Below are 24,244 nucleotides of genomic sequence, written 5' to 3'. Positions count from 1 at the left end.
CTTTGTCTCATGATTTTGAGTCACTAAAAGTGCACTGAACCGATTCACATGTCTTTTAAGGTGTTTGTTTTCAAAATTTAGGAGGGAAAAATGCAAGTGAATAACAGCTTACCAGGCATTAATTACCTTATTTTGGAGTTGAATTCTGTAATATGAAAAAAATCATTTAAACGTAATAAATATTAAGTGATCTATATTGTTCTTTGGTCTATATATATGCTTTATCATCTAAATAGCTGAATAAAAGTAATACTATTCAGTAATTAGATAGGCATTAGCTAAAAAGAGCAGAAGCAATTGGAATGGGATGAAAAGAGTAATATACTCATTACAGCCCCAAAGAATGTCATCTAATTGGTTAAAAATAAAGATAACTGCTCTTTCTATATGATGTTCAGAGAAAACTTTATGGGCTTCCGACAGGTTAGAGCATGGATCGATCCTCAGGTGCCTGTCCCTATCCCCTGCTTTCATCCTGGCCTGACCAGAGCATTCAAAGCAGAGTGCTTTGTTTCTGTATTCCTCTCCTCAAGATGCAAGAAACACGGTAAGTCAGGTGGTGACTTAGTGTCCAAAGACTCTGAGTCTCCTGGCCATCTCTGTATTGTGTATCCTGAAACACAAAGCTAGATCAGAAATGGTATTTGGATCTCACTGATGCCTCTTGTTGGCTAGACTGTGTAGCAAAAAAAATGTTCTGAGACTTGAAACCCCATCTTTGGGCCACAGAAGGTAAAGGAGGTTTAAATGCCTCACACCCACTGCAGTAACTAAAAAGAAGGGTGGCCTGCAGCCAAATGGACTGGAGTTAATGATTATATGGAAGTTACTCGTTATGTGTGTGCATAATGAGAGACATGAGCTTTTTATGGTTAGGAACCAGGTGTGTATTTTTATGTCCCTTTTGCCTGGTACCTGATAGTCACTCAGTTTATTGAATGAATGACTAAAGAGACCTGTCCCCTCAAAATAAGTAATCTGAGACCACGTAACATCCAGGGATTGATTTTAGTGATCCTGTGGCTCTCCCAGAAATAAAAGTGATCTGATCTGGTTTAAAGATATAAGTCAGCAGAAAAACGTTCTAGTGAAAATAGCTCGTGCCAGTTTGAACCAGGTAGGAGAGAGAAAATATGACCACTTGATGAGAACCTTACCAGCTTAAGGCTAAGTCCCATGATAATTTGCCATGTCATTTAAGAGATCTCTGCAAATGCAATGTGATTACAGCTAGAAGTTATGACTTGGAGAATGGGGACTTTGATGTCCACGAAGTTTTACTGGTCTAGAAGAACTTGTTCTAGGACAGGAAGCAGTAGACATTTTGTCAGTGAAGTTAAAGATAGGGAGCTAGTGAATATGATAAGGCAGATTTACCAGCTATATTAGTATCACTTCTTTATCAAAGTAAGAACTGATAATGGGAGAGACAACTATATTGACATTAATAATGTCAATAGTGTCAGGAAAGTTGGGAAAGAACTGGCCCTCTGGGATGAAGCACAGGAAAAGGAGTTATTTAAAAGGAAATGTGTCTCATTTGCATCACACGGGAAACTTTATGGATCCAGGATAGGAGGATACCCACAAAAATGAGTCCCAGAAAACTGTGAAAACTTAAAGATTGTGGCTTGGATGCAGAGCAGATGGGCCTACCAGTGGGGAGAGTCAAACATGTTTACCTATAATGCTGAAAAAATAATGGGTCCTTGTAAGTGGTTGCAGCTAGTTTATGGACTTTTTTCCAAGAGAGGGGATCAATTTCCTCTACTTATTTTAAACTGTTTTCCTAAGTGGATGCATACTTTTCCTTTCTTAAAACATTAAGTTGCCAATGTGACTAAATGGCTGACTTTAGGAAGTTTTTTCCCTGATGGGGTCTGACAGGACTTATGCCAAATGGTTAGAGACTAGAGTCTAGAGATTATTTGTGCTTCAGTGAGAGAAAAGTAATTAGAAATTTGTTTGCACATCTTCTCCACCCTTTATATTATGTGACAAATAGGAACAGAGGCAAGGCTTATATATTCTTAGGGAGAGGCATTTGGTCTGACTTGCTACCACATAATTTAATAAAGGTAAGGGCAATATCAGTGACTAGAACAAACTGGTTCTCATTGATGATGGATATCAAGATGTAAGAATTTAGTTTTTTTATCTTAGTTGATGGTTGATGGGGTTAAATAGAAGAGTTTTTGTGAGCTATGGGAAAGGTGAAATGATTTGAACCCAAATATTGGACGAGTCTTCACCTACAGAAGTGATAGGAGTGTCTTTTGTTACTCATAAGGAGCCTTTTTGAGCACACCTGAGTTAATGCTATTGAGGTGACTTTGGAGTGGAGCCCACACACAGCCTCAGAAAGGGGCTGGTCATCAGAGAGACCAAGTGATTAGACAGTTAAAACTTTCAGCCCTACCCACTGACCTCAAGGAAGGGGAAGGTTTGGGGGCTGGAGATTAAGCTCTAAAAAAACTATTGAACAAAGGGATTTGATGAGCTTCTGTGTTGGTGAATGCATCACGTCCTGGGAGGGGACACACTCCAGTTCTAATGAGGACAGAAATTCCTGTGCTTGGGACGCTTCTGTTTCTCAGTCTATGTACCTCTTCATCTGGCTGTTCATCTGTATCCTTTATATGAATATCCTTTATAATAAACTGATAAACGTAAGTAAGTGTTTCTCTGAATTCTGTGAGCCACTCTAGCAAATTAATTGAACCGGAGAAGTGGGTTGTGGGACCTTCCAGTTTATAGTCATTGGGTCATTAGCATAGGTGACAACCTGGACTTGTGATTGGTGTCTGAAGTGGGGCAGTCCTGTGAAACAGCCTTTAATTTCTAAGATCTGGTGCCATCTCCAGGTAGATAGTGTCAGAATTGAGTTAATTTGTAGGACAGCCAGTGTGTGTCCACTTAGAATTGGAATTGCTTGGTGGTGTGAGGAAAAAAATGCATCAATTGACAAAAAAAAAAAAAAGTACATATTTAGGTTGTGCAGTGTGATTTTTTTCAAGTTGTCCAACATGATGATTTAATATATATTGTGAAATGATGACCACAATCAAGTTAATTACCACATCCATCACTTCACATAGTTACTTTTGTGTGTGTGTGGTGAGAACGCTTAAGGTCTTAGCAAATTTCAAATATACAACATGAATACTACTAAGTATAATCGCCATGCTATCCACTAGACTGGGGACCTTTTTAAAATCCCATACCCTAGACCATAATCAGATTCTCTGAGGGGTCAGACATAGGCTCCAGTTATTTTTTAACTCCAAAGGTAATTATAACATGCAGCGAAGTTTGAGAAGCCCAGTTTTAGATGCTATCTCACCCCATGCTTCCTCAGTGGGATTTTTATTTTGGTTGTGTTTTCCCCACACTCCTTCCTGCAATGGGGATTGATTAAAAGTAATTAGCTATTGAGTGGGAGGTAAGTAATGGCATTATTTGGAAAGATTGGGTAGGTACAGAGGAGGAATCTTGTGTGAATATATAAAAAGCTGTAGGTCCTATGGCAGTATCAGCTTAGTGTTTGAATTTAGCAGGCTTAGGTTTGCTCTTAAAATGATAGCGTGGTAGGATTTGAGAGATGAGGGTCTCTCAAGTCCGAGTGGAAAAGTATGGTGGAAGTCATTAGGTAACTTGCAAATTGAATTGGATCATCAGATTTTAATTCTTGGCTTCACTAATTACTAATTTGTGCCTTTGGGAAAATTACTTAAACACTCTGTGCCCCAGTTCTCATCTGTATAATGGGGATAATAATAATACCTACCTTATAGGGTTACTGTGAAATGAGGTAATGCACATAGTGGTTCATGTGATCATAATCTTACCAGTTTCTTATATCAGCTTATTAACATCATTATGGAAAAAAAGAAAAAAGAGGGGACAGTAAAGATGAAGGAAAGAGAGGGTCCAGATAAAAGAGGAAATTTAGCAGTCAGAAAACATCAGAAAGCAAGTTGCCATATTTTTTAACATTATAGAAAAAACAGAAAAAAGAAAGCTTTGTGAAGTTAGAAAAGCTATTTTCAAGTATGTCTCTAAATATTTAGGAAAATAATTTTATAAAAATATAAGCAACAGAAAAATACTATGGTCAACTCCCATATAAATTTATTATGAGAGAGAGAGGGAGAGAGATATTAAGACGTGGGATAATATCTCTACAGAAAATAAAAGCACACTAGTATAACATGCTCACAAAATAGATCAAAACTGTTAACCTACTGTTTCAGAACAAGCTAGATGAAATTTTAAAAATGATTTAAGATGTGAACGGACAGCATATATTAGTACTGTATAAACTCAGAAATGTGACAGAAATTAGGGAAGAAATAAAAATTAAAAATTTCAGAACTGTAAACTAAACTAGAAGAAACACAAACGTGAATAAACACAAAAAATAATGCCATAAAGGAAATAGAGGATGAAAGTGAGGATTTAAAAAAAATTATTTTATTTATTTATTTTTGGCTGCATTGGGTCTTCATTGCTGTGCGCGGGCTTTCTCTAGTTGCAGTGAGCAGGGGTTACTACTCTTCTTTGCAGTGCATGGGCTTCTCATTGCGGTGGCCTCTCTTGTTGTAGAGCATGGGCCCTAGGTATGCAGGCTTCAGTGGTTGTAGCATGTGGGCTCAGTAGTTGTGGCTCACAGGCTGTAGAGCACAGGCTCAGCAGTTGTGGCGCCTGGGCTTAGTTGCTCCGCAGCATGTGAGATCTTCCCAGGTTAGGGCTTGAACCTGTGTCCCCTGCATTGGCAGGTGGATTCTCAACCACTGCACCACCAGGGAATCCTGAGGATATTTTTAAACAAAATGAAATAGAGGTAAATATTCAAGAGAAAGTATCAAATATTGAAGATAGGCAAAGAAAGTCCAACATATGGATTATAGGAGCTCCTGAAGAAGAAATCCAAAGCACAGGACCAAAACAAATCCTAAACAGGGTAACTCAAGGGGACATTCTTGAAAGTACAATTTAAAAAAAAAAAATTGGGGCTTCCCTGGTGGCGCAGTGGTTGAGAGTCCACCTGCCGATGCAGGGGACATGGGTTCGTGCCCCGGTCCGGGAAGATCCCACATGCCACGGAGTGGCTGGGCCCATGAGCCATGGCCGCTGAGCCTGAGCGTCTGGAGCCTGTGCTCCGCAACGGGAGAGGCCACAACAGTGAGAGGCCCGTGTACCACAAAAAAAAAAAAAAAAAAATTTGTACCTAGAGGGAGTACACTGTATACCTGAGACTATCAACTGATAAACACCAAGACAAGACATTCTAGTAAGATTACTAAACTCTTTTAAAAATAGAAAAATTCCATAGTCATCTAAGAAAAAATAGCAAGAAACTTATAAAGAAGTCAGATTATTATCAGACTGACACATGCTTATACCAGAAGAAAATAGGATAATATATTTTAGATACTCAAAGGAAGATGTGAACCAACGATTTTACACTCAGTAAAACTGATCTCCAAGTTTAAAGAGAACAAACTGCTATCAACATATAAGTAGTCAGGGAGTATCGTTCCTATGAACCCCTTCCCGAGGATGAGATTCATAAGGACTGGTTGTGAGCATTGAATGTATGGTTATTTGTAGAACTAGCAATAAATGAGAATTAAAAGGGAGAAGGTATAATATATAATGGCTATATGCACTAACAATGCAGATACAGTACCACTGAAAGAAAGGAGGGAAATATAAAAAGCATATGCAAAATCAAAAAATTTTTTTGGTAATTGTAACAGTTGTGGTAGTATTATCTGAGACTCTGTGTAATGTGGGATAAAACAAATGAGTAATTATGGGGTATTTCAATTTTATCATAGTCTGTATCCTTGAGACCAGTATTCTCAGAGTGGAGGAAAGTAAATACAGATATAATATAGAAGATGGTGTGTAAATTCTGTAGTTCTCGTTTTGTGTTGAGGACACACACACACACACACACACACACACACACACACACACACACCCCTACTGCCCAGATTATGGTCCTGAAGTATAACACTATTTCCCACTAAAAGAAACTAAGGCCTCCCAAAGAAATGATTGATTCCAGGTCTGGGACAGAAAGTATGTGAGATGAGCCTGAAATATCTTTTATATCAGGTAACAAAGAATCTATCAAAGACCAGTAAAGTCATAACAAAGAGAGGCTTCCAGTGGCCAAAAATGAGATAATTTGAGCTTCAATGTAGGTATGCATTGAAATCCAAATATGCTTAAATCCTTGAGTTCATAATGCTTACTGTTGGAGGATTGTAGGGAATAAATTCATTGTGTTGAAAACTAGCAAATGAAGAGATTAAACCATTGGATAACCAAATGGTAGATAAAGAGAAGCATCTCTTAATAAACTATTCCTGCTAATAAATGAAAAACAAATGATAGAATATGTATACTTTGCAATCTTCAGTGAATTAATGTACCTAGGTATTGAACACTAAAGACTGTTAATACCACAGAAAAAGGCAACTAGATGTTTTGTGCCTCCCAATGAAAGAATACAGATCACCTATAATCTTAACCAAAGTGGTAGAATAATATGAGTTTGTTAAGTCTCTGGATAAAGTTGCCAGCTTGCAACTCACAATACAGAGGAGACAGGAATAAGTTAAACTGCATCACAAATTTGTAGTCAGCAAAATTCAGACTGTGGAAAACCCTAGAGACCTTCAACAGATAAGGAAAAGAAAGAGATGGAATGGAATCTTTGGATTAAAAGAGACATACCAAGTTTCTTAAAAATGGGCAAGACTAAACTATAGTGTCTAGGGATGCATAGTTGGTTATTAAAACTAAAAGAAATGCAAGTAAGTGATTGTAATAAATGTTGGGTGATGTTACTTTTGGGCAGGGAGGACATTGTGGTTGGAATTGGGCCCACTGAGTGGCTTTTTGGGTGGTTGGCAAAGTATTATTTCTTGACCTGGGTGGTATTACAACAGTTTCCCCTTTACTAATCATTTATTAAGTTAAAAGCAAAAATAAACAAATGGGACCTAATCAGACTTACAAGCTTTTGCATAGCAAAGGAAACCATAAAAAAAAATGAAAACCTACGAACTGAGAGAAAATATTTTCAAATGATGCAACCAACAAGGGCTTAATTTCCAAGATACAAGAACAGCTCATACAATTCAGTAACAACAAAAAAACAACCCAAGTGAAAAAATGGGCAGAAGATCTAAATAGGCATTTCTCCAAAGAAGACATACAAATGGCTAATAGACCCATGAAAAGATGTTCATATCACTAATTATTAGAGAAATGCAAATCAAAACTACAATGAGGTATCACCTCACACCAGTGAGAATGGCTGTCATTCAAAAGTCTACTAATAACAAATGCTGGAGAGGGTGTGGAGAAAAGGGAACCCTCTTACACTGTTGGTGGGGATGTAAATTGGTGCAGCCACTATGGAAAACAGTACTGGAGGTTCCTCAAAAAACTAAAAATAGAGTTGCCATATGATCTAGCAATCCCACTCCTGGGCATATACCCAGACAAAACTATAATTTGAAAAGATACATGCACCCCTGTGTTCATAGCAACACTGTTCACGATAGTCAAGACATGGAAGCAACCTAAATGTCCACCTACAGATGAATGGATAAAGAAGATGTGGTATATATGTACAATGGAATACTACTTAGCTATGAAAAACAATGAAATAATGCCATTTGCAGCAATGCGGATAGACCTAGAGATTATCATACTAAATGAAGTAAGTCAGAAAGAGAAAGACAAATACCATATGATGTCACTTATATGTGGAATCTAAACTATGACACAAATGAACTTATCTATGAAACAGAAACAGACCTACAGACACAGAGAACAGACTTGTGGTTGCCAAGGGGGAGGGGGCTTTGGGAAGGGAAGGATTGGCAGTTTGGGATTAGCAGATGCAAACTGTTACATGTAGGATAGATAAACAACAAGGTCCTACTGTATAGCACAGGGAAGTATATTCAATATCCTGTGATAAACCATAATGGAAAAGAATATGATATATATATATATATATAAAACTGATTCAGTTTGCTGTACAGGAGAAATTAACACAACATTGTAAATCAACTATACTTCAATAAAATTTGAAAAAATAATTTAAGTTATCCATTTGTATAGTGTGGTTTTCTGTATCTATGTTTTATTTTACTGTTTAAAGAGGGGTTTCCAAAAAAAGATTGTAGGTCATTAAGATGCCCCTAGTAATGAAGTTTGAGCCACTTTCTATAATGATCAGTTTTTTCATATCATATTTTTGCTTATTATTAATCTATGCTCTGTCTTTCTTGGAGAATATGGGAGCAGCAAGGCTACCACTACCAGTGGAGAAGGAAACACACCAGTTGCTCAGCTTTAATTTCTCCTTTTCCAGAGACTTTTCAAATTGAACCGTCCATGATGTGACGGTTCTTTGTTCAGCATATTTCATTCCCCTTCTCCTTTCTCCTTCCATTCTTGTTGGTATGGCCAATGGAATGTTAGTGAATGTAATACAAGCAGAGGTCTTAAGTGCGTATGTGGTTTGGCTGGGCTCTTGTATGATGGTGATTTGCTATGAAGAGAGTTTGTGCCCGTAGCTGATGCTCCTTCAGTGGCATGCCCTACTCTTTGCTCATTAGGTGGCTGGATAAAGAGAATCTGGTGAAAGTCTCCAGAAATGAGACAACGGAGCCACTGCCTAAAAGAAGCTTGAGCCCCTGAATGAGGCAGAGTTCTTTTCCCAATCAACCTCCTTGGACTGTAACCCGAATTTACAATAAGTCTTGGGTTGTGTTAAGCCACTGTGACTTTTAGGTTTGTTGCAACACCTAGTATTACCCTGACTAATGCAACTGCATAGACTTATGCTGCCCAATATGTTAGCCACTAGACACATGTGGTAACTGTGCCCTTGAAATGTGACTAGTCAGGACTGAGATGTATTTTCAGTATAAAATAAGCATTGGATTTTAAAGACTTAGTACAAAAATGTAAAATATTAAAATTTTATATTAACAATATTGAAATTATAATATTCAAATATATTAGACTGAATAAAACATATTACTAAAATTTTACCTATTTTTATTTTTAATGTGGCTACTAGAAAATTTAAATATGTGACTACATTATATTTCTATGGAAGAGTGTTATCTTGGAACTAACATTCAACCAAGATCTCAATTTATAGACCTAAAAAGATCAAATCTAGAAAAAACAATCAGTGATTATTCCTTCCTTGCTGCAACATTAAATCTATTCTCCTTAAACTTTAATGGCAATTCCAAGAGAATTATGTCTTCTTAAAAGGAAGAATTTCAGGGACTTGCCTGGCAGTCCAGTGGTTAAGACTCCACGGTTCCAATGCAGGGGGCGTGGGATCGGTCCCTGGTCAGGGAATTAAGATCCACATGCTGAGTGGCATGGCCAAAACATAAGTAGTAGTAATAATAATAATAATAATAAAAGGAAGAATTTCCCTCAGCTTCTGGAAGAATTTGATATCTATTTGTTCTTGTCTTTGTCTCCTTCCTATGTCTAATTTACCTTTGTCTAAACTGCTATTAATGTGTTTTTCAATTCAGACATAATATTCCTCATCTCTAGAGGTTCCATTTGGGTCCTTTTTATATCTTCATGTTCTCTCTTGATCATGCTCAGGTTTTCTCCTAGTTTCTTAAACATATGGACTGTAATTTTATTTATTTTTATTTTTTTAAAGATTTTTATTTTATTTTTGGCTGCGTTGGGTCTTAGTTGCAGCACACAGCTGAGGCATGTGGAGTCTTGTAGTGGCATGCGGGCTTCTCTCTAGTTGTGGCATGTGGGTTTTCTCTTCTGTAGTTGTGGCGTGCAGGCTCCAGGATGCGTGGGCTCTGTAGTTGTGGCGCGTGGGTTCCAGAGCACGTGGGCTCTCTAGTTGAGGCACATGAGCTCAGTAGTTGTGGTGCATGGGCTTAGTTGCCCCGCGGCATGTGGGATCTTAGTTCCCTGACCAGGGATCGAACCTGCATCCCCTGCATTGGAAGGTGGATTCTTTACCACTGGACCACCAGGGAAGTCCCTGGAGTGTATTTTTGATAGCTGTTGTAATGTCTTTTTTGAATAATTCCAGCATCTCTTGGCATTTCTGTGTCTGTTTCAGGGTCCAGAGTGCTAACCATTATACATGGGGACTGTGTCTGTTTCTATTGATTGTATTTTCTCCTGTTATTGGTCATATTTTTCTGCCTTTTTGCATGCCTGGTATTTTTTTTTTTTTTTTACATGCCAGACATTGTGAATTTTAGCTTGTTGGGTGCTAGATTTTACTATATTCTTTTACATGGTGTTTGGGTTTGTTCTGGTGCTTGATTAAGGTACTTGGAATCGGATTGATCTTTTCAAGACCTGCCTTTAAGGTTTATTAAGCTTGGTCCAGAACGATCTTTAGTCTAGGGTTAGTTTATCCCCCCTAAGGCAACACCTTTCTGAGGATTCTTCCTCTGTGTCACGAGGGCACTTTGGCTGGTGAAACATCAACTATTTCTATCCCCAAATATAACCATCCTGGCCTCCCTGAACTCTTAGAACTTTCCTCCCTATCCTGTGCCCTGGAAACTGCTTCCAGGTAGTAAGGTGGGACAATCACAGGGCTTGCCTTACTTTTGTTCCCCTTCTTTCAGGGAAATTAGAATCTTTTGCTGGTTGTTTCTCAAAGTCTAAACAAATCACGATTTCATATAATTTCTCCAGCTTCCTAGTTATTTAAGGCAAGAGGGTAAATTCAGTTCTTGTTACTCTTGGCCGAAGGAGGTAGTGCCCTAACCAGGTTTTGACTTCATGAAGGACACATTCCTACCCTGTTCTAGGGATTCCTGAGGCACTTGATCAAATTCTGTATAAAATTTGGAAAGGAGAGGCATGTGTCACTCTTTGTAGACACAGAACCCTCCTCTGTATGTTTTAGGTTTGGCCAGGTTATTAAAGATAATGAACCTATAATTAGGGAGTGCAGTTAGCATCAAAAGGGAGAGCCCCTTATTGTGGCAGCTAAGTGTTGATTAAGAAAACAGTGGAGTAGAAGAGGACTTCTTAAATCTTCCCATCAAAGTGAAGCCTCTGAAGACTTGCATCAACAGACATTGCCAGGCAGGCCAGGAAGGCACAAGCAGAGGCCTTTGCTGGAACAACTGCAGGCTAAAAACTCCAGTATTGGCAGTGGTATTTGGGAATGTTCTTTGTGGGAGAATACCGTGGACTTTGAACTACTGATTTGTCTGTGAATAGTAGGTATTTTGGGGAGTGAGGGAGCGGGGGAGAGGGTTGTTGTTTCTCAAAGTTTCCTTCCAAGGACATGAAACTTATAAATGTTGAAAGTGTTGTCAGCTCCTGGGCTGTCCAAAAGAGTATACATTCCCGACCTCTCCCTCAAGTTTCAAGGGCAGAAGTCAGAAAAGTAGGATATTCATGAGGAGTTGTCCCTGTAGTGTCATAGATCTTACCAGTATTGGCACTTCTGTTAGTTTTTTTAAAATAAATTGTTTCTCAACTAAAATCTTGGTTTAAGAAGTATTATTACTTGTCTGAGTTTCTCTTGTCAAGTTGACTACCACAGTCATTGCAGGTTTGTCCTTTGTGCATAGAAGATAAGGAATGGCATGTGCCTTCACTTCCTCTTCTGAGGTCGGGGTGGACATCGCAATCTATCACATCCCTCCTGCCCCTGGATTCAGGACTCAGCTTCAGAATCCTTTCTGCCATAGCACTTCAGGCATCCACTACTAGTTAGTCTGAGTTACCACTCAGAATGAAACTTATTTGTCCTCTCTGTTTTAAAGAGTACAAAGCTGGTTTAAAATATCAGCCTCCGGGACTTCCCTGGTGGTCCAGTGCCTAAGACTCCACGCTTCCACTGCAGGGGGCATGGGTTCAGTCCCTGGTCAGGGAACTAAGATCCTGCATGCTGCGTGGCACAGCTAAAATAAAATAAAATTAAAATGTCAACTTCCCTTACATTAGGGGGTTCCCAACTTGTATTCTGCAATCTCCTCTATATAATTTATCTACTATCTATAATGACTTTCTACCCCTAATTAAATCCAAAAGGGTTCCAATGAAAAGTAATTTGTCATCAAAACAACCAGAAAACATTTATTGAGTGCCACTGGGTCAGAGGTTTGTTCCAAACACTATCATGGGCTTAATCTCCCTAAAGCCCTGAAGACAGATATTATTTTCCTATTTTGTTGATGAGGAAACTGAGGCTCAGAGAGTTTAAGTGACTTGCCTAAGGTCACACAGATATCTAGCAGTAGAGTTAGGACTTAGATTGGGATTTTATGATCGTCCTTGAATACCATCTGCCTATTTTCTTATTTCCTTTTTTTCTTTCACACCTCTTGGCTTTGGTGAGGAGCAGCTGGCCCTTTAGGTGTTCTGCCAATAAGAAGGTGCCATAACTTCCGTGAGCAGATTGACAAGCCTTGTCACTGGGAGGGTTTTTCTTTTTCTACTGGAGAGAGACACATTTTGCTTTTTCTTTTCTTGGTTACTTCCAGATTTGGAGCCATTCGGAATGATAAAAGTCCAGCTAGTCTAAAGAAAACTGAGAAATTACAGTAATTTCTTTTTACTTTAGATTAATTTGGCAGGAAATTATATAATGCTGTGATTATTTTATTTAATTGAAACAGGTAATTGTGAAGCCAGAGGAAAACTATGTTTAACAAATTAATCATTGGTAATTGATTATTCACTGGTATTTTTTTTTGGTTTTGTTTTTTATTAGAAGAATAATCACCACCAAAAATGAGTGATAAGCAGACTAATCCAGCATACATCCACAGATACACACACAGGTACATATATAATTATTCAATGAAATAATTATTTCAACCACATCAACTTGAGATCCTCTTAATACTAAGTTTCTTGGCCATTGTGTCCTGACTGCTCTCAACAGGGCATAGTATAGAATTATCAGACCACCCAGGGCCTCAGGACCAGAGGTCAGGGGATGCGTATCTCTCTCTGGGGCAGGGCAGTCTGTCTGAGGCTGGATGTGAGGCCTTACTGTGGGTCCGGGGAGGTACTGTTGCCAGTCCAGAAGCCCAGAGAGGAGAGGGAGCAAGTGCCAGTTCTCACACCAGGCTTCTCATGCTTCTTCCCAGACCTCATACTAGAGAACAGAGGGGGGCACGACCTCTGGAGGATTGGGCCTGCAGGAATAGAGCAAGTGGGGGTAATCCTCCCTCCTTCTCTTCCTCCTCCCCTTATTTCTTCCCTTTCATCATTCGAGCACCTTTTATAGGTCAGTTACGTGCTAGTTCCTGGAGAATGAGACCGGGTCCTTGCCCTTAGGGAGTTCTCGGTTTGGGAGAACTATCCAATGGCAGAGAGCAGTGACGGTAGGGACACAGGTAACTGCAGGAGCCCCACAGTGTGTTCAGAGGGGACCTTCTCCTCTGTAAGGGTGTGCAGTGTCCTGGTTCCTCAGGGTACAGAGGAGCTATTACCTGTTACTCTGGATTATTTCTTTCTAAGTAGGGTGATCATATAATCTGTGGTGGAAACTAAGACACTTAAAAGTGAATGATGGCTTAAATATAATTTGAATTATATAATTTTTGAAATATTCATTGATGAACAAATTGCTTTTGTTATATTGGTGGATGGGGAAAAAACAACACAAATCTATGTATATCAAAGCAAAAGTTTATATCTTTACACTGATTATCTGATCATTAAAAAAAATAACATAAGTAGAATTATTTTTCTTGGAACATATTCACATTTCCTAGCCATTTCTGTCCCAAGATATGTCACTGGTGTTTTTCTGAAGAATGCATTGAAAGATATGTTATTAACTTTTTCCTCAAAGTTGCCTGTAATCTTCTTCAAAGTTATATTTTATAGTTAATAAGTTTGAAATTGTTGATAATATTCTCTGAAGACTATGTTTGTTAAATTTTAGCATTTTTTGTTGAGATGTAATTCATATAACATAATATCCATCATTTTAAAGTGTACAGTTCAGTGTTTTTTAGTATATTAACTATGTTGAACAATCATCCCCACTATCTAATTTGCATCAACCCCAAAAGAAACCCCGTGCCAATTAGCAGTTAGTACCAATTTTGCCGTCTCCCCAGCCTTTGACAACCACTAATGTTATTTCATACCTATGGATTTGCCTATCCTGGACATTTTATAAAAATGGAATCATACCATATGTGGTCTTTTGTGTCTGTCTACTTTCACTTAGCATAAGGTTCATCCATGTTGTAGCATTTAACAATACTTATTGTTAATATTCTGTTGTATGGATATACCACATTTAGTTTATCCACTCCAGTTGATGGGCATTTGGATTGTTTCTGCATTTTGGCTATTATGAATAATGCTACTGTGAACATTTGTGTATAAATTTTTACATGAATATATGTTTGCAGTTCTCCTAGGTATACACCTAGGAGTATAATTGCTGGGTCATATGGTAACTCTATATTGAACTTTTTGAGGAACTGCCACATGGTTTCCCACAGTGGCTGCACCACTTTACATCCCCACCAACAATGCATGAGGCTTCAGATTTCTCCACATCCTCATCAGCACTTGTTATATTGTCTGTTATTTTTGTTATATCTAGCGTGTGAAGTGGGTAAAGTGATATATCATTGTGATTTTGATTTGCATTTCTCTAATTCTAATGATGTTGAGCATCTTTTCATGTGCTCAACATCACGTCTTTTCTGGAGGAATGTCTGTTAACCTTTCGCCAATTTTGAAACTGGGTTATTTGTTGTTTTATTGTTTAGTCATGAGTCCTTTATATATTATGGATGCAAGACCCTTATCAGATGATTTGCAAATACTATCCACATTCTGTGGGTTGTCTTTTCACTTTCTTAATAGTGTCTTTTGAAAGCACAAAGGTTTTTAATTTTGATGAATCCAGTTTATCTGTTTTTTTGTTTGTGCATTTGGTGTCATATCTAAGAAATCATTGCCTAATCTAAGGTCATGCAGATTTTTCACCTATATTTCCTTCTAAGAGTTTTATAGTTTTACCTCTTAATAATACTTTATTAAAAGGTGAAAATTCCAGGACATATGCTAAAAAGATGTGATACCAGGACAAGCATATATTGAGGTTGTCCTTGGCAAACCAAGGATATATGGTCGCCCTACCTCTGATGGACTGGGGGAGAGAGGCAGCTGGGGCAAGGGTTGATCAAATTCATTTCTGTCCTTTACGTTTATTCAAAGACCTGAAAAGACTCAACATTTCTTTGATGCCAAATGGGATCTAGACTGAGTTCCATGGGGGTACAGTGGCTTTCTTTAATCTTTTATGTAATCTACAAAGAGATCTTCACCCCCAGGCTGGGAATCCTGAAAAAAGGGGTTACATGGAAATGGAAGTGAGAACATGCCTAAAATCTACTTCAAATTTTTATTCAAAAATGGATACCCTTGGGCTTCCCTGGTGGCGCAGTGGTTGAGAGTCCGCCTGCTGATGCAGGGGACACTGGCTTGCGCCCCTGGTCCGGGAAGATCCCACATGCTGCAGAGCGGCTGGGCCCATGAGCCATGGCCGCTGTGCCTGCGCGTCTGGAGCCTGTGCTCCGCCACGGGAGAGGCCACAACAGTGAGAGGCCCGCGTACCACCAAAAAAAAAAAAAAGATACCCTAGCTCTTGAGAGTAACATTCCCTCTTTTTATGGTCCCTTCAGCCCTAGGGATTGGTGGCAGCTTGGGTTCATGTCATTGCCAATCTATGGGGTGCATTAATGTACCCTGTTAGGCCTCTCAGCCTTCATCAACTTGATAATCAATTCCCTGTACCAAATTCTCTCATTTAAAATGTCTGGAGTGCTTTCTGTTTTCTTGACTGAACCTTGATTGATTCAGAGCTCTTCTCTATTTTCTTTTTGTCATAATCTTTAGGTGCTTAATGTTGCCCACATCATTCCATTATGGGAATCTACTTAGGGTTACTGCGCTATGCCTTCCTGGGTTTTCTGTATTTTATATACCCTGTCCTCTATCTTCTATCAAAACTTGCCACATCAATATTCCATTACGTTGTTTTCCAAGAAAACAGCTAGCTATTTGACCTACAGCTGTGCCAAGGTGTTAGACATGATAATGGATTACTGTGTATCCTTCTCAGGAATATTTAAACTTTGCACAGAAATGTATGGCAATATGATGCTTTACTCAAAAGAAGGAGTCCCAATGTTAGAATTTTAGGCTTTTCCCTAGGAACTCCTAAAATTTCTCCAAGTGTGTGGTGCTTACATTAAGTCAGTCCTTTCTGCTGAGAGACTGTCGTTTTCTCAAACGGACCAGAATTTGGGAAGCCAGAAGTGAAACAAGATGGGCTCAGAGAGACCATAGATTGAAAACAGCAGGAAATTTTCTGTTATTTGTTTTTCTGAAGTGGGCTTCCAAGCAAGGTCTGCTGATCAACGGAATAGCTAAGTCCTGTTCTCTAGGGGTAAAATTGTAGCATAGAGGAGGAATTTGGGTTAATGGTTCAGGAGAGGGCAGGGATGGTGAGATGGAGAAATGAGAGGGCAGGCAATTGTGTTTGAGCTCCAAAGCAGTCAGGTTCTAGTTCTTGTAGGGAACAAGGATAGAAACAGGGGAAGCAGAAGCAAATGCGCAGCTTTGTGAATCCTCAACTGCCTCAAGACAGCCTGAGATAGGACTTGCTACAACCTGAGAACAACAGAAACCACTGTTTACCTGGGCAGGTGACAATGACCACACCCCTTTATATGAAGCCTTGGCTGCCTCCCTCCAGGATCAGCCTGCCCTTAAACAGTCATCCAGAAATTCCCCAGGGAAAGGAGTAATGTCAAATAAAATGACCTACAGTGAGGGATTCTTCCAAAACCCGAAAAGCCATTACCCAAAATAGGCATCCAACATAGTCATTTATGACTTGCCATAAATACCAGCACTTGCAATATTATTTTCATATGAGGAGTTGACCTCATAGTGCTTTAGAAAGTTACAACATTATAAATATCTACGAATATGTTATTTCATCTGCTTCATAATTTGTCTGCTCCAACAAAGTTCTGACCAATTTTAGAAGTTTCCATGTAAATATTTCAATATAGTGGTAACAAGATAATGAAAACAGAACAAAATGAGGTCAAGTATCACATTTCATCCACAAACATTATGATAGAATGAAATTGTTTAATGGGTGACTAAAGTAAATTGTGTGTGTGTGTGTGTGGTGGAAGTGGGGTGGGGGAAAATAATGTGTGTTGTGTATAGCCACCAGGCTAAAAGAGAGAAAGGATGCCTAAATTGGGAATGCGAGGAGCAGACATCTTTAGAACCTCTTTTTCCCCCGCTCTGGTTAATGGTGTTCATCTTTAGAAATGATTTGGTGGTGACCTAACAGACTAGACTCAGCACATTTATGTACATATATAAATTTAAACTGGCACTTTAACAGTAACAAAAAATGTTACTTTATAATACTCAGTGCCCTGTGACACGTCGGGAAGTGTGCCATTAAAGGAAATTAATTCTGAAATGGAGTTGGTTCCCATCTATTGTCACTAAAAGTCATTTAGGTGGAAATGAACAGTTTGGGGTTGACTCTGTGAAGGTGTTAATTAAGGGAGCAAATACAGAAATGGGTTAACAATTATTGCTCATGCCAGTTTTCTGAAAAAATATGCCTGGGGTCTGATCTGTGATTCTCTCTTCTCTCTTTGAGTTTGGAATCCTCTCCTCCCAGTTACTTTTCCAGCTATTTGAGATTTTCTGGGGAACCTTATTGATGGCTTTGGGTTCCCAGGTATGCTACAGGTTTGGAGCTGGCAGATTTCAGGTTGAGGAGGTTCAAGTTCAATACCCAGGAGACACATCGAGGGTTCAGCTGCTGTTTGAATGTCCATGTTGTATAGGTAAATTGGTGACAGGGTAGATTAAAAAACCATTACTTAGTGGTTTGCTGGCAACTGATTTCCTCCAGACTTCCTCTCAAAGGCTCAAAGTGAACTCAATAATATTATTTCTAGGAAGAAGTGGCAGTAAAGGTGGTAAGAGTATTGTTTTGAGACTAGGAGAGATGTCTAGGTCTGGAAAACTTGGTTCTTCCTCCTCCTGAGACTTCTGTTTATAAGGGCAGGAGATGTGGCTTTAGAGAGCAGGTATCTGCCATATAATCTGCTTTGGAAGTAAGCGGCAACAAAGGGGGAATGAAAAAAAGTCTAATTTACCATTTAGTCTAAAAGAAAACAAAACTATACCTTATATCTCACCAATTCTTTAAGTTTATTTTTTATTTTTTGTAATGTGGTAGCTCCAGGACCACTTTGGATAGCGAATACCAGTGACCAACACCCTTTAAGTGCCTCCTGCTTGAGTGTTTGTTCTCTCTTGTCCTGGTTTCAGTGGAAACTCAGCAACCTCTGGGCCCTTTTACAAAGCAAAATTGGGGGCTTACAAAGAAAGAAGATGGAGTTAAGAGCACTCACAAGTAAATTCACCCAACAACTGCTATAAGGGTTGTAGGTAAGCACACACCTGATATTCAGGAAGGTTTGAAGGCTGAAATGAGATGCAGTGAGCTTATTTTAGAACCTAGTAGAGCTCAAGGAACCATTTCTGAGATAAACATCCTTATTCAAATGCCACAGACACACTGTTTCCCTCAACAGAGAGACTTGAGGCCCAGCAGTTTTTATGCTAGAGCAGATTTGGGTCAGAATCAAAGTTTTAAAGACTTTTTATTGAAGAAGTTAAAAGATTCATTGGCCAGCAGCCAAGCGTAGTCTGATTTGTTTGCATTTCCTCTGGGAACTCACAGGCAAGCAAGGAATTGGCCAGCCACGACTGTGAGGGTTACTCACTCCCCTGTGGGCCTTTTCTCCCTGGGCATTTACAAGGTGGGGGAGGAGAGCCGGGGGAACTCTTTCCTCACAAAGGCCCAGTTCAGCAGCCCAGTCAAGCTGCAGTTCTCTTCAGGGTAAAGAAGCCTGCAGTCTCCCCTCCCATCAACCCAGTGTTTATTAGTCCACAAGTGAGACCAACATCACTCAGAGGGTGAGAGGCAGTGAGGGGAGAGATGGGAGGCGACATGTCACCACTTCTCTCTACCAGTCATGGTCGGAGGACCTGCTCCAGGCTCAGAGGCATCAAGCATGCATGCTCATGGGCTGGTTTTCCTTGTTCAAGTTCTTGCAGATGTTAAGTTTTGCCAAGAATCCTTCAAACAACCCTACTGTCCGTAGTTAGAGAGCTTGGGGGAAATTTGTTGACAGAATTTAACTTTAAAAAAATGAAAAAAGGGCTTCCCCAGTGGCGCACTGGTTGAGAGTCCGCCTGCCGATGCAGGGGACACGGGTTCGTGCCCCGGTCTGGGAAGATCCCACATGCCGCGGAGCGGCTAGGCCCGTGAGCCATGGCTGCTGAGCCTGTGCGTCCGGAGCCTGTGCTCCGCAACGGGAGAGGCCACAACAGTGAGAGGCCACAACAGTGAGAGGCCTGCGTACCACAAAAAAAAAAAAGAAAGCCAAACCCAAAACTTGGTATGGTTTTGTGATTTAGAAGAAGGTGCTGGTATATCCACACGTGTGTACACACACACACACACACACACACACACACACACACACAGCATGAAGATCCCTCTCTTTTTCACAGGAATTTGATCACATTGGCAGAAAATTAGGCAAAAATGTAACAGGATATATGACTGCGAGAAAATGAGGAGGAGTTGAGAGATTTAAAGAGGTGGGTGCTTGGTTCTCTGGGACCAGTAAATCCTGACATGTGGCTGTGATGCCCCTTGCTGAGGAATTCATGACCTCTTCAATAGTCTGAACACCCAGGTAGGAGGTGGAACAGGAAAACTGGAGGTCCTGCATATATAGATGTGCTAGGGCATGGGGTGAACAGACAGGGGACCCAAGGGTGAATGTGCCAAGGAGGATTCTGGGAAGGTGGTGGAGTAAGAAGCAACAGGAAATGTGTTTCCCCACCTAGAATAACAATTGCACTGGCAGAATTTGTCTTACATAACTATTTTGGAACTCCGGAGTTTATTGAATAAGGCTTGTCACTTGCAGAGGAAGACCTGAAAGGTTAATTTTGGTCAATTTCAGCTCTTAGCACAGTAGTAGCTACCCATTCCCTATCCCCAGCCACGTGGCAGGCAGCTGTGCGCATGTCCCTGTAGCATCTTACGCACAGCTTGCAGGAACCAAGGTGGGCAAAAAGGACCCTGTCTTCCAAATATCGGGGATCTGTGCTCTGATCACTGATTGCTCCTTCTGATCACAGAGGTGCAGGTGATCATTGTCGTACCTCCCACCATTGCTGTTAAGTCCCTCATCTTCCAGCTGATGTGACTTCTAGGGGATTTAGAGAACTGGCACCTTCCCCTCGTCATATTTCTCTTTTTTTCCTTTTTGGGAGCCAGGTATCAAAGACAAGGACATTCAAAATCACCTTCATATGTGGGGAAAATTAGAAAGTGACTATGCATGCCCAGGGAAAAGTGCAAGCTCAGAAAGGAGCTGAGAAGACCTTAGGTTTATACCTCAGGCTTGGCACAGAGACAACCTATGACAATAAAACAACAACAGAAACAACAAAATCTAGCAAACTCTGGGAAAGGGGAGAACCTGATTTCCAAAGTTAACACATTATTAGATTCAAATGTCCAGTTTTCAACAAAAAATCATCATCCAAGAATCCTATATCTGGCTAAACTGTCCTTCAGAAGTGAGGGAGAAATTAAGACGTTCCCAGAAAAACAAAAGCTAAGGGAGTTTGTTACCACTAGCCCCACCCTGGAAGAAATGCTCAAGGGAGTCCTGCAGGGTGAAATTAAAAGACACTAGGCAGGGCTTCCCTGGTGGCACAGTGGTTAAGAATATGCCTGCCAATGCAGGGGACACGGGTTTGAGCCCTGGACTGGGAAGATCCCACATGCTGCGGAGCAACTAAGCCCGTGCTGCACAACTACTGAGCCTGCGCTCTAGAGCCCACAAGCCACAACTACTGAAGCCCATGTGCCTAGAGCCCGTGCTCCGCAACGAGAAGCCACCGCAATGAGAAGCCCGCGCACCGCAATGAAGAGTAGCCCCCGCTCACTGCAACTAAAGAAAGCCTACACACAGCAACGAAGACCCAAGGCAGCCAAAAAAAAAAAAAAAAAAATACACTAGGCAGTAACTTGAAGCTTATGAAGTAAAGATCTCAATAGCAGTAAATACATGGGCAATTATAAAAGCTAATATTAATGTAACAATAATTTGTAACTCCGCTTTTTGTTTTCTACATGATCTAAGGACTAGTACATTTAAAAGAATTATTTATGTTTTGAGGGACACAATGCATAAAGATGCCATTTTGTGATATCAACAACTGAAAGGGGTGGGGTCAGAGCTATAAAGGAGCAGAGTTTTTGTATGTTATTGAAGTTAAACTGGTATAAATTCAAATTACAGTATTATAACTTTAGGATGTCAAATGTAATCCCCAGGGTAACCACAAAGAAAATAGTTATACACAAAAGAAAATGAGAAAGAATTTTAACATTTCTCTACAAAATATCAACTAAACACAAAAGAAGAAAGAAATGCAGGAAATGAGGGACAAAAAGCTATAAGGCATATAGAAAACAAATAGCAAAAGGACAGAAGTAAGTCCCTCCTTATCAGTAACTACTTTAAATGTAAATAGATTAAACTCTCCAATCAAAAGACAGAGATTGGCAGAATGGATAAAAACACATGATCCAACTATATGCTGTTTACAAAAGACTCACTTCAGATCCAAAGACACAAATACGTTGAAAGTGAAAGGATGGAAAAAGATACTTCATGCAAATAGAAACCAAAACAGAGCAGGAGTGGCTATACTAATATCAGACAAAATAGATTTTAAATCCAAAGATGTTACAAGAGACAAAGAAGGACATTGTATATTGATAAAAGGTTCAATACAGCAAGAAGATATGACAATTATAAACATTTATGCACTTAATAGCAGACCATCAAAAGCCATGAAGCAAAACCTGATAGAATCAAAGAGAGAAATAGATGGTTCTACAATACTAGTTCGAGACTTCAGTACCCACTCTTCCTTACACTTAGCTGAATCCGCCCCCCTTCCCCCCATGCAGAGGCTGATGAGGCTTGTCTTCAACAGAGGATGCTTGAGGCTCAACCTGGTTCAGCATAATGAGTCTTAGTCATGGGTGTCATCAGGATTTGTTTGCTCTGAATCTACAATCATAGGGCAATTCCAATATTGATAAATTACTGTTTATGATATTTTGTGGGGGAGGGGCGAGCCACTTTTATATTGCTAGTAAGGTGAGGTGGGTTTGGGAGGTGATAGCTAAAGGGTACCAGGTTCCTTTTTGAGGTGATGAAAATGTTGTAAAATTGGCTGTGGTTGTGGTTGCACAAAACTCTGAATATACCCAAAGCCACTGAATTCTACACTTTAAATAGGCGAATTGTATGTTACGTGAATTATATTTCAATAAAGCTATTTTTAAAAAGGTGAGTTCACAGACTTAGAGAACAAACTTATGGTTACCAGTGGGGAAGGGTGGGAGGGAGGGATAGACTGGGAATTTGGGATTGACATTTACACACTGCTATATTTAAAATAAAATGCCTAAAAATAAAAAAATAAAAAGGTGAGTTCGCAACACCAAGGTGCATGGAATATACTGTGTAAAGATATGTATTAAAGATGATTCAAACAATGCAGGGGAAGGTTTTGAGAATTCCATAAAATGCCCCATTTGTTGGGGGAATGGCTTTATTAATATATTTTAAAGTAATTCTGATAGTTTCCCATGATATTTGACTCAAATCGGTAGTGACTTATTCATGACTTTGCATATTACCCTGTTATCTCTACAGAGATACATTACTGGAGTTGGACACGTTTCAGCTTAAAATGTATGTCTCAGTTAAAGATCAGTCCTAACTTTGAATAGCAGTGAGCCCCTGCTAAGCTGGTGACTGGCTGACTACCTGGGCCCACATTGTGCAGTTCACTGGTCTTTGTGGTTTTTACCTTGCATTTTCTGGCTTAAAGCTTTTCCCTTCTGAAATCACGAATTTAGATCTACAGTCAAAAATCTTTTTTTAAAATTGAAGTATAGTTGATTTACAGTATTGTGTTAGTTTCAGGTGTACAGCATAGTGATTCAGTTTTGTTTGTTTTCCAGGTTATATTCCATTATAGGTTATTACAAGATATTGAATATAATTCCCTGTGGTATACAGTAAGTCCTTGTTGCTTATATATTTTATGTATATTTTATGTTAAACCCATACCCCTAATTTGTCCCTCCTGCCCTCCCTCTCCCCTTTGGTAACCATAAATTTGTTTTCTATGTCTGTGAGTCTGTTTCTGTTTTGTATATACATTCATTTGTATTATTTTTAATTTTTTTAAATTGTATTTATTTTTATTTTTGGCTGCATTGGGTCTTTGTTGCTGTGTGTGGGCTTTCTTTAGTTGCAGAGAGTGGGGGCTACTGTTCCTTGTGGTGTTGCACGGGCTTCTCATTATGGTGGCTTCTCTTGTTGCGGAGCACGGGCTCTAGGTGTGCAGGCTTCAGTAGTTGTAGCTTGCAGGCTCTAGAGCGCTGGCTCAGTAGTTGTGGTGCATGGGCTTAGTTGCTCCGCGGCTTGTGGGCTCTTCCCGGACCAGGGCTTGAACCCATGTCCCCTGCATTGGCAGGTGGATCCTTAACCACTGCGCCACCAGGGAAGCCCTGTATTATTTTTTAGATTCCACATTTGAGTGGTATCATATAGTATTTGTCTTTCTCTGTCTGACTTATTTCACTAAGCATAATATTCTCTAGGTCCATTAACCCCTAGTTGGCCTCATCATTTGCAGATATTTTCTCCTATTCTGTAGGTCATCTTTTCATTTTGTTGAAGGTTTCCTTTGCTGTGCAAAAGCTTGTAAGTTTAATTATGTCCCACTTGTTTATTTTTGCTTTTATTTCTTTTGCCTTGGGAGACTGATCTAAGAAAATATTGCTACAATTTATGTCAGAGAATGTTTTGCTTATGTGCTCTTCTAGGAGTTTTATGGTGTCATGTCTTATAGTTAGGTCTTTAAACCATTTTGAGTTTATTTTTGTATATAGCTTGAGGGAGTGTTCTAATTTCATTGTTTTACACGTAGCTGTCCAGTTTTCCCAACACCACTTGTTGAAGAGACTGTCTTTTCT

At 39.6% G+C, this 24,244-nt stretch overlaps 1 protein-coding gene across 4 annotated transcripts in view; it reads left to right on the top strand.

The window, feature by feature from the left end:
- AP4E1 (adaptor related protein complex 4 subunit epsilon 1) overlaps positions 1-23,269 on the top strand; it is a 93,759-nt gene extending 70,490 nt beyond the window's left edge. For 3 of the 4 annotated variants that reach the window (XM_029238354.1, XM_029238356.1, XM_029238352.1), the window contains one exon: positions 424-3,016. In XM_029238354.1, coding sequence (XP_029094187.1) covers positions 424-630 — 207 coding nt within the window. In that variant the 3' untranslated portion in view covers positions 631-3,016. Of the gene's footprint in view, positions 1-423; positions 3,017-23,224 lie in introns of those variants that run through there. The other variant, XM_029238353.1, reaches the window with a different exon arrangement.
- Positions 23,270-24,244: the final 975 nt, after the last annotated feature.

The sequence above is a fragment of the Monodon monoceros genome, unplaced genomic scaffold, assembly GCF_005190385.1.
Source record: "Monodon monoceros isolate NGI ecotype Baffin Bay Population unplaced genomic scaffold, NGI_Narwhal_1 Super_Scaffold_21, whole genome shotgun sequence".
Taxonomy (NCBI): domain Eukaryota; kingdom Metazoa; phylum Chordata; class Mammalia; order Artiodactyla; family Monodontidae; genus Monodon; species Monodon monoceros.
This window is presented reverse-complemented; position numbering and strand designations above follow the sequence as displayed.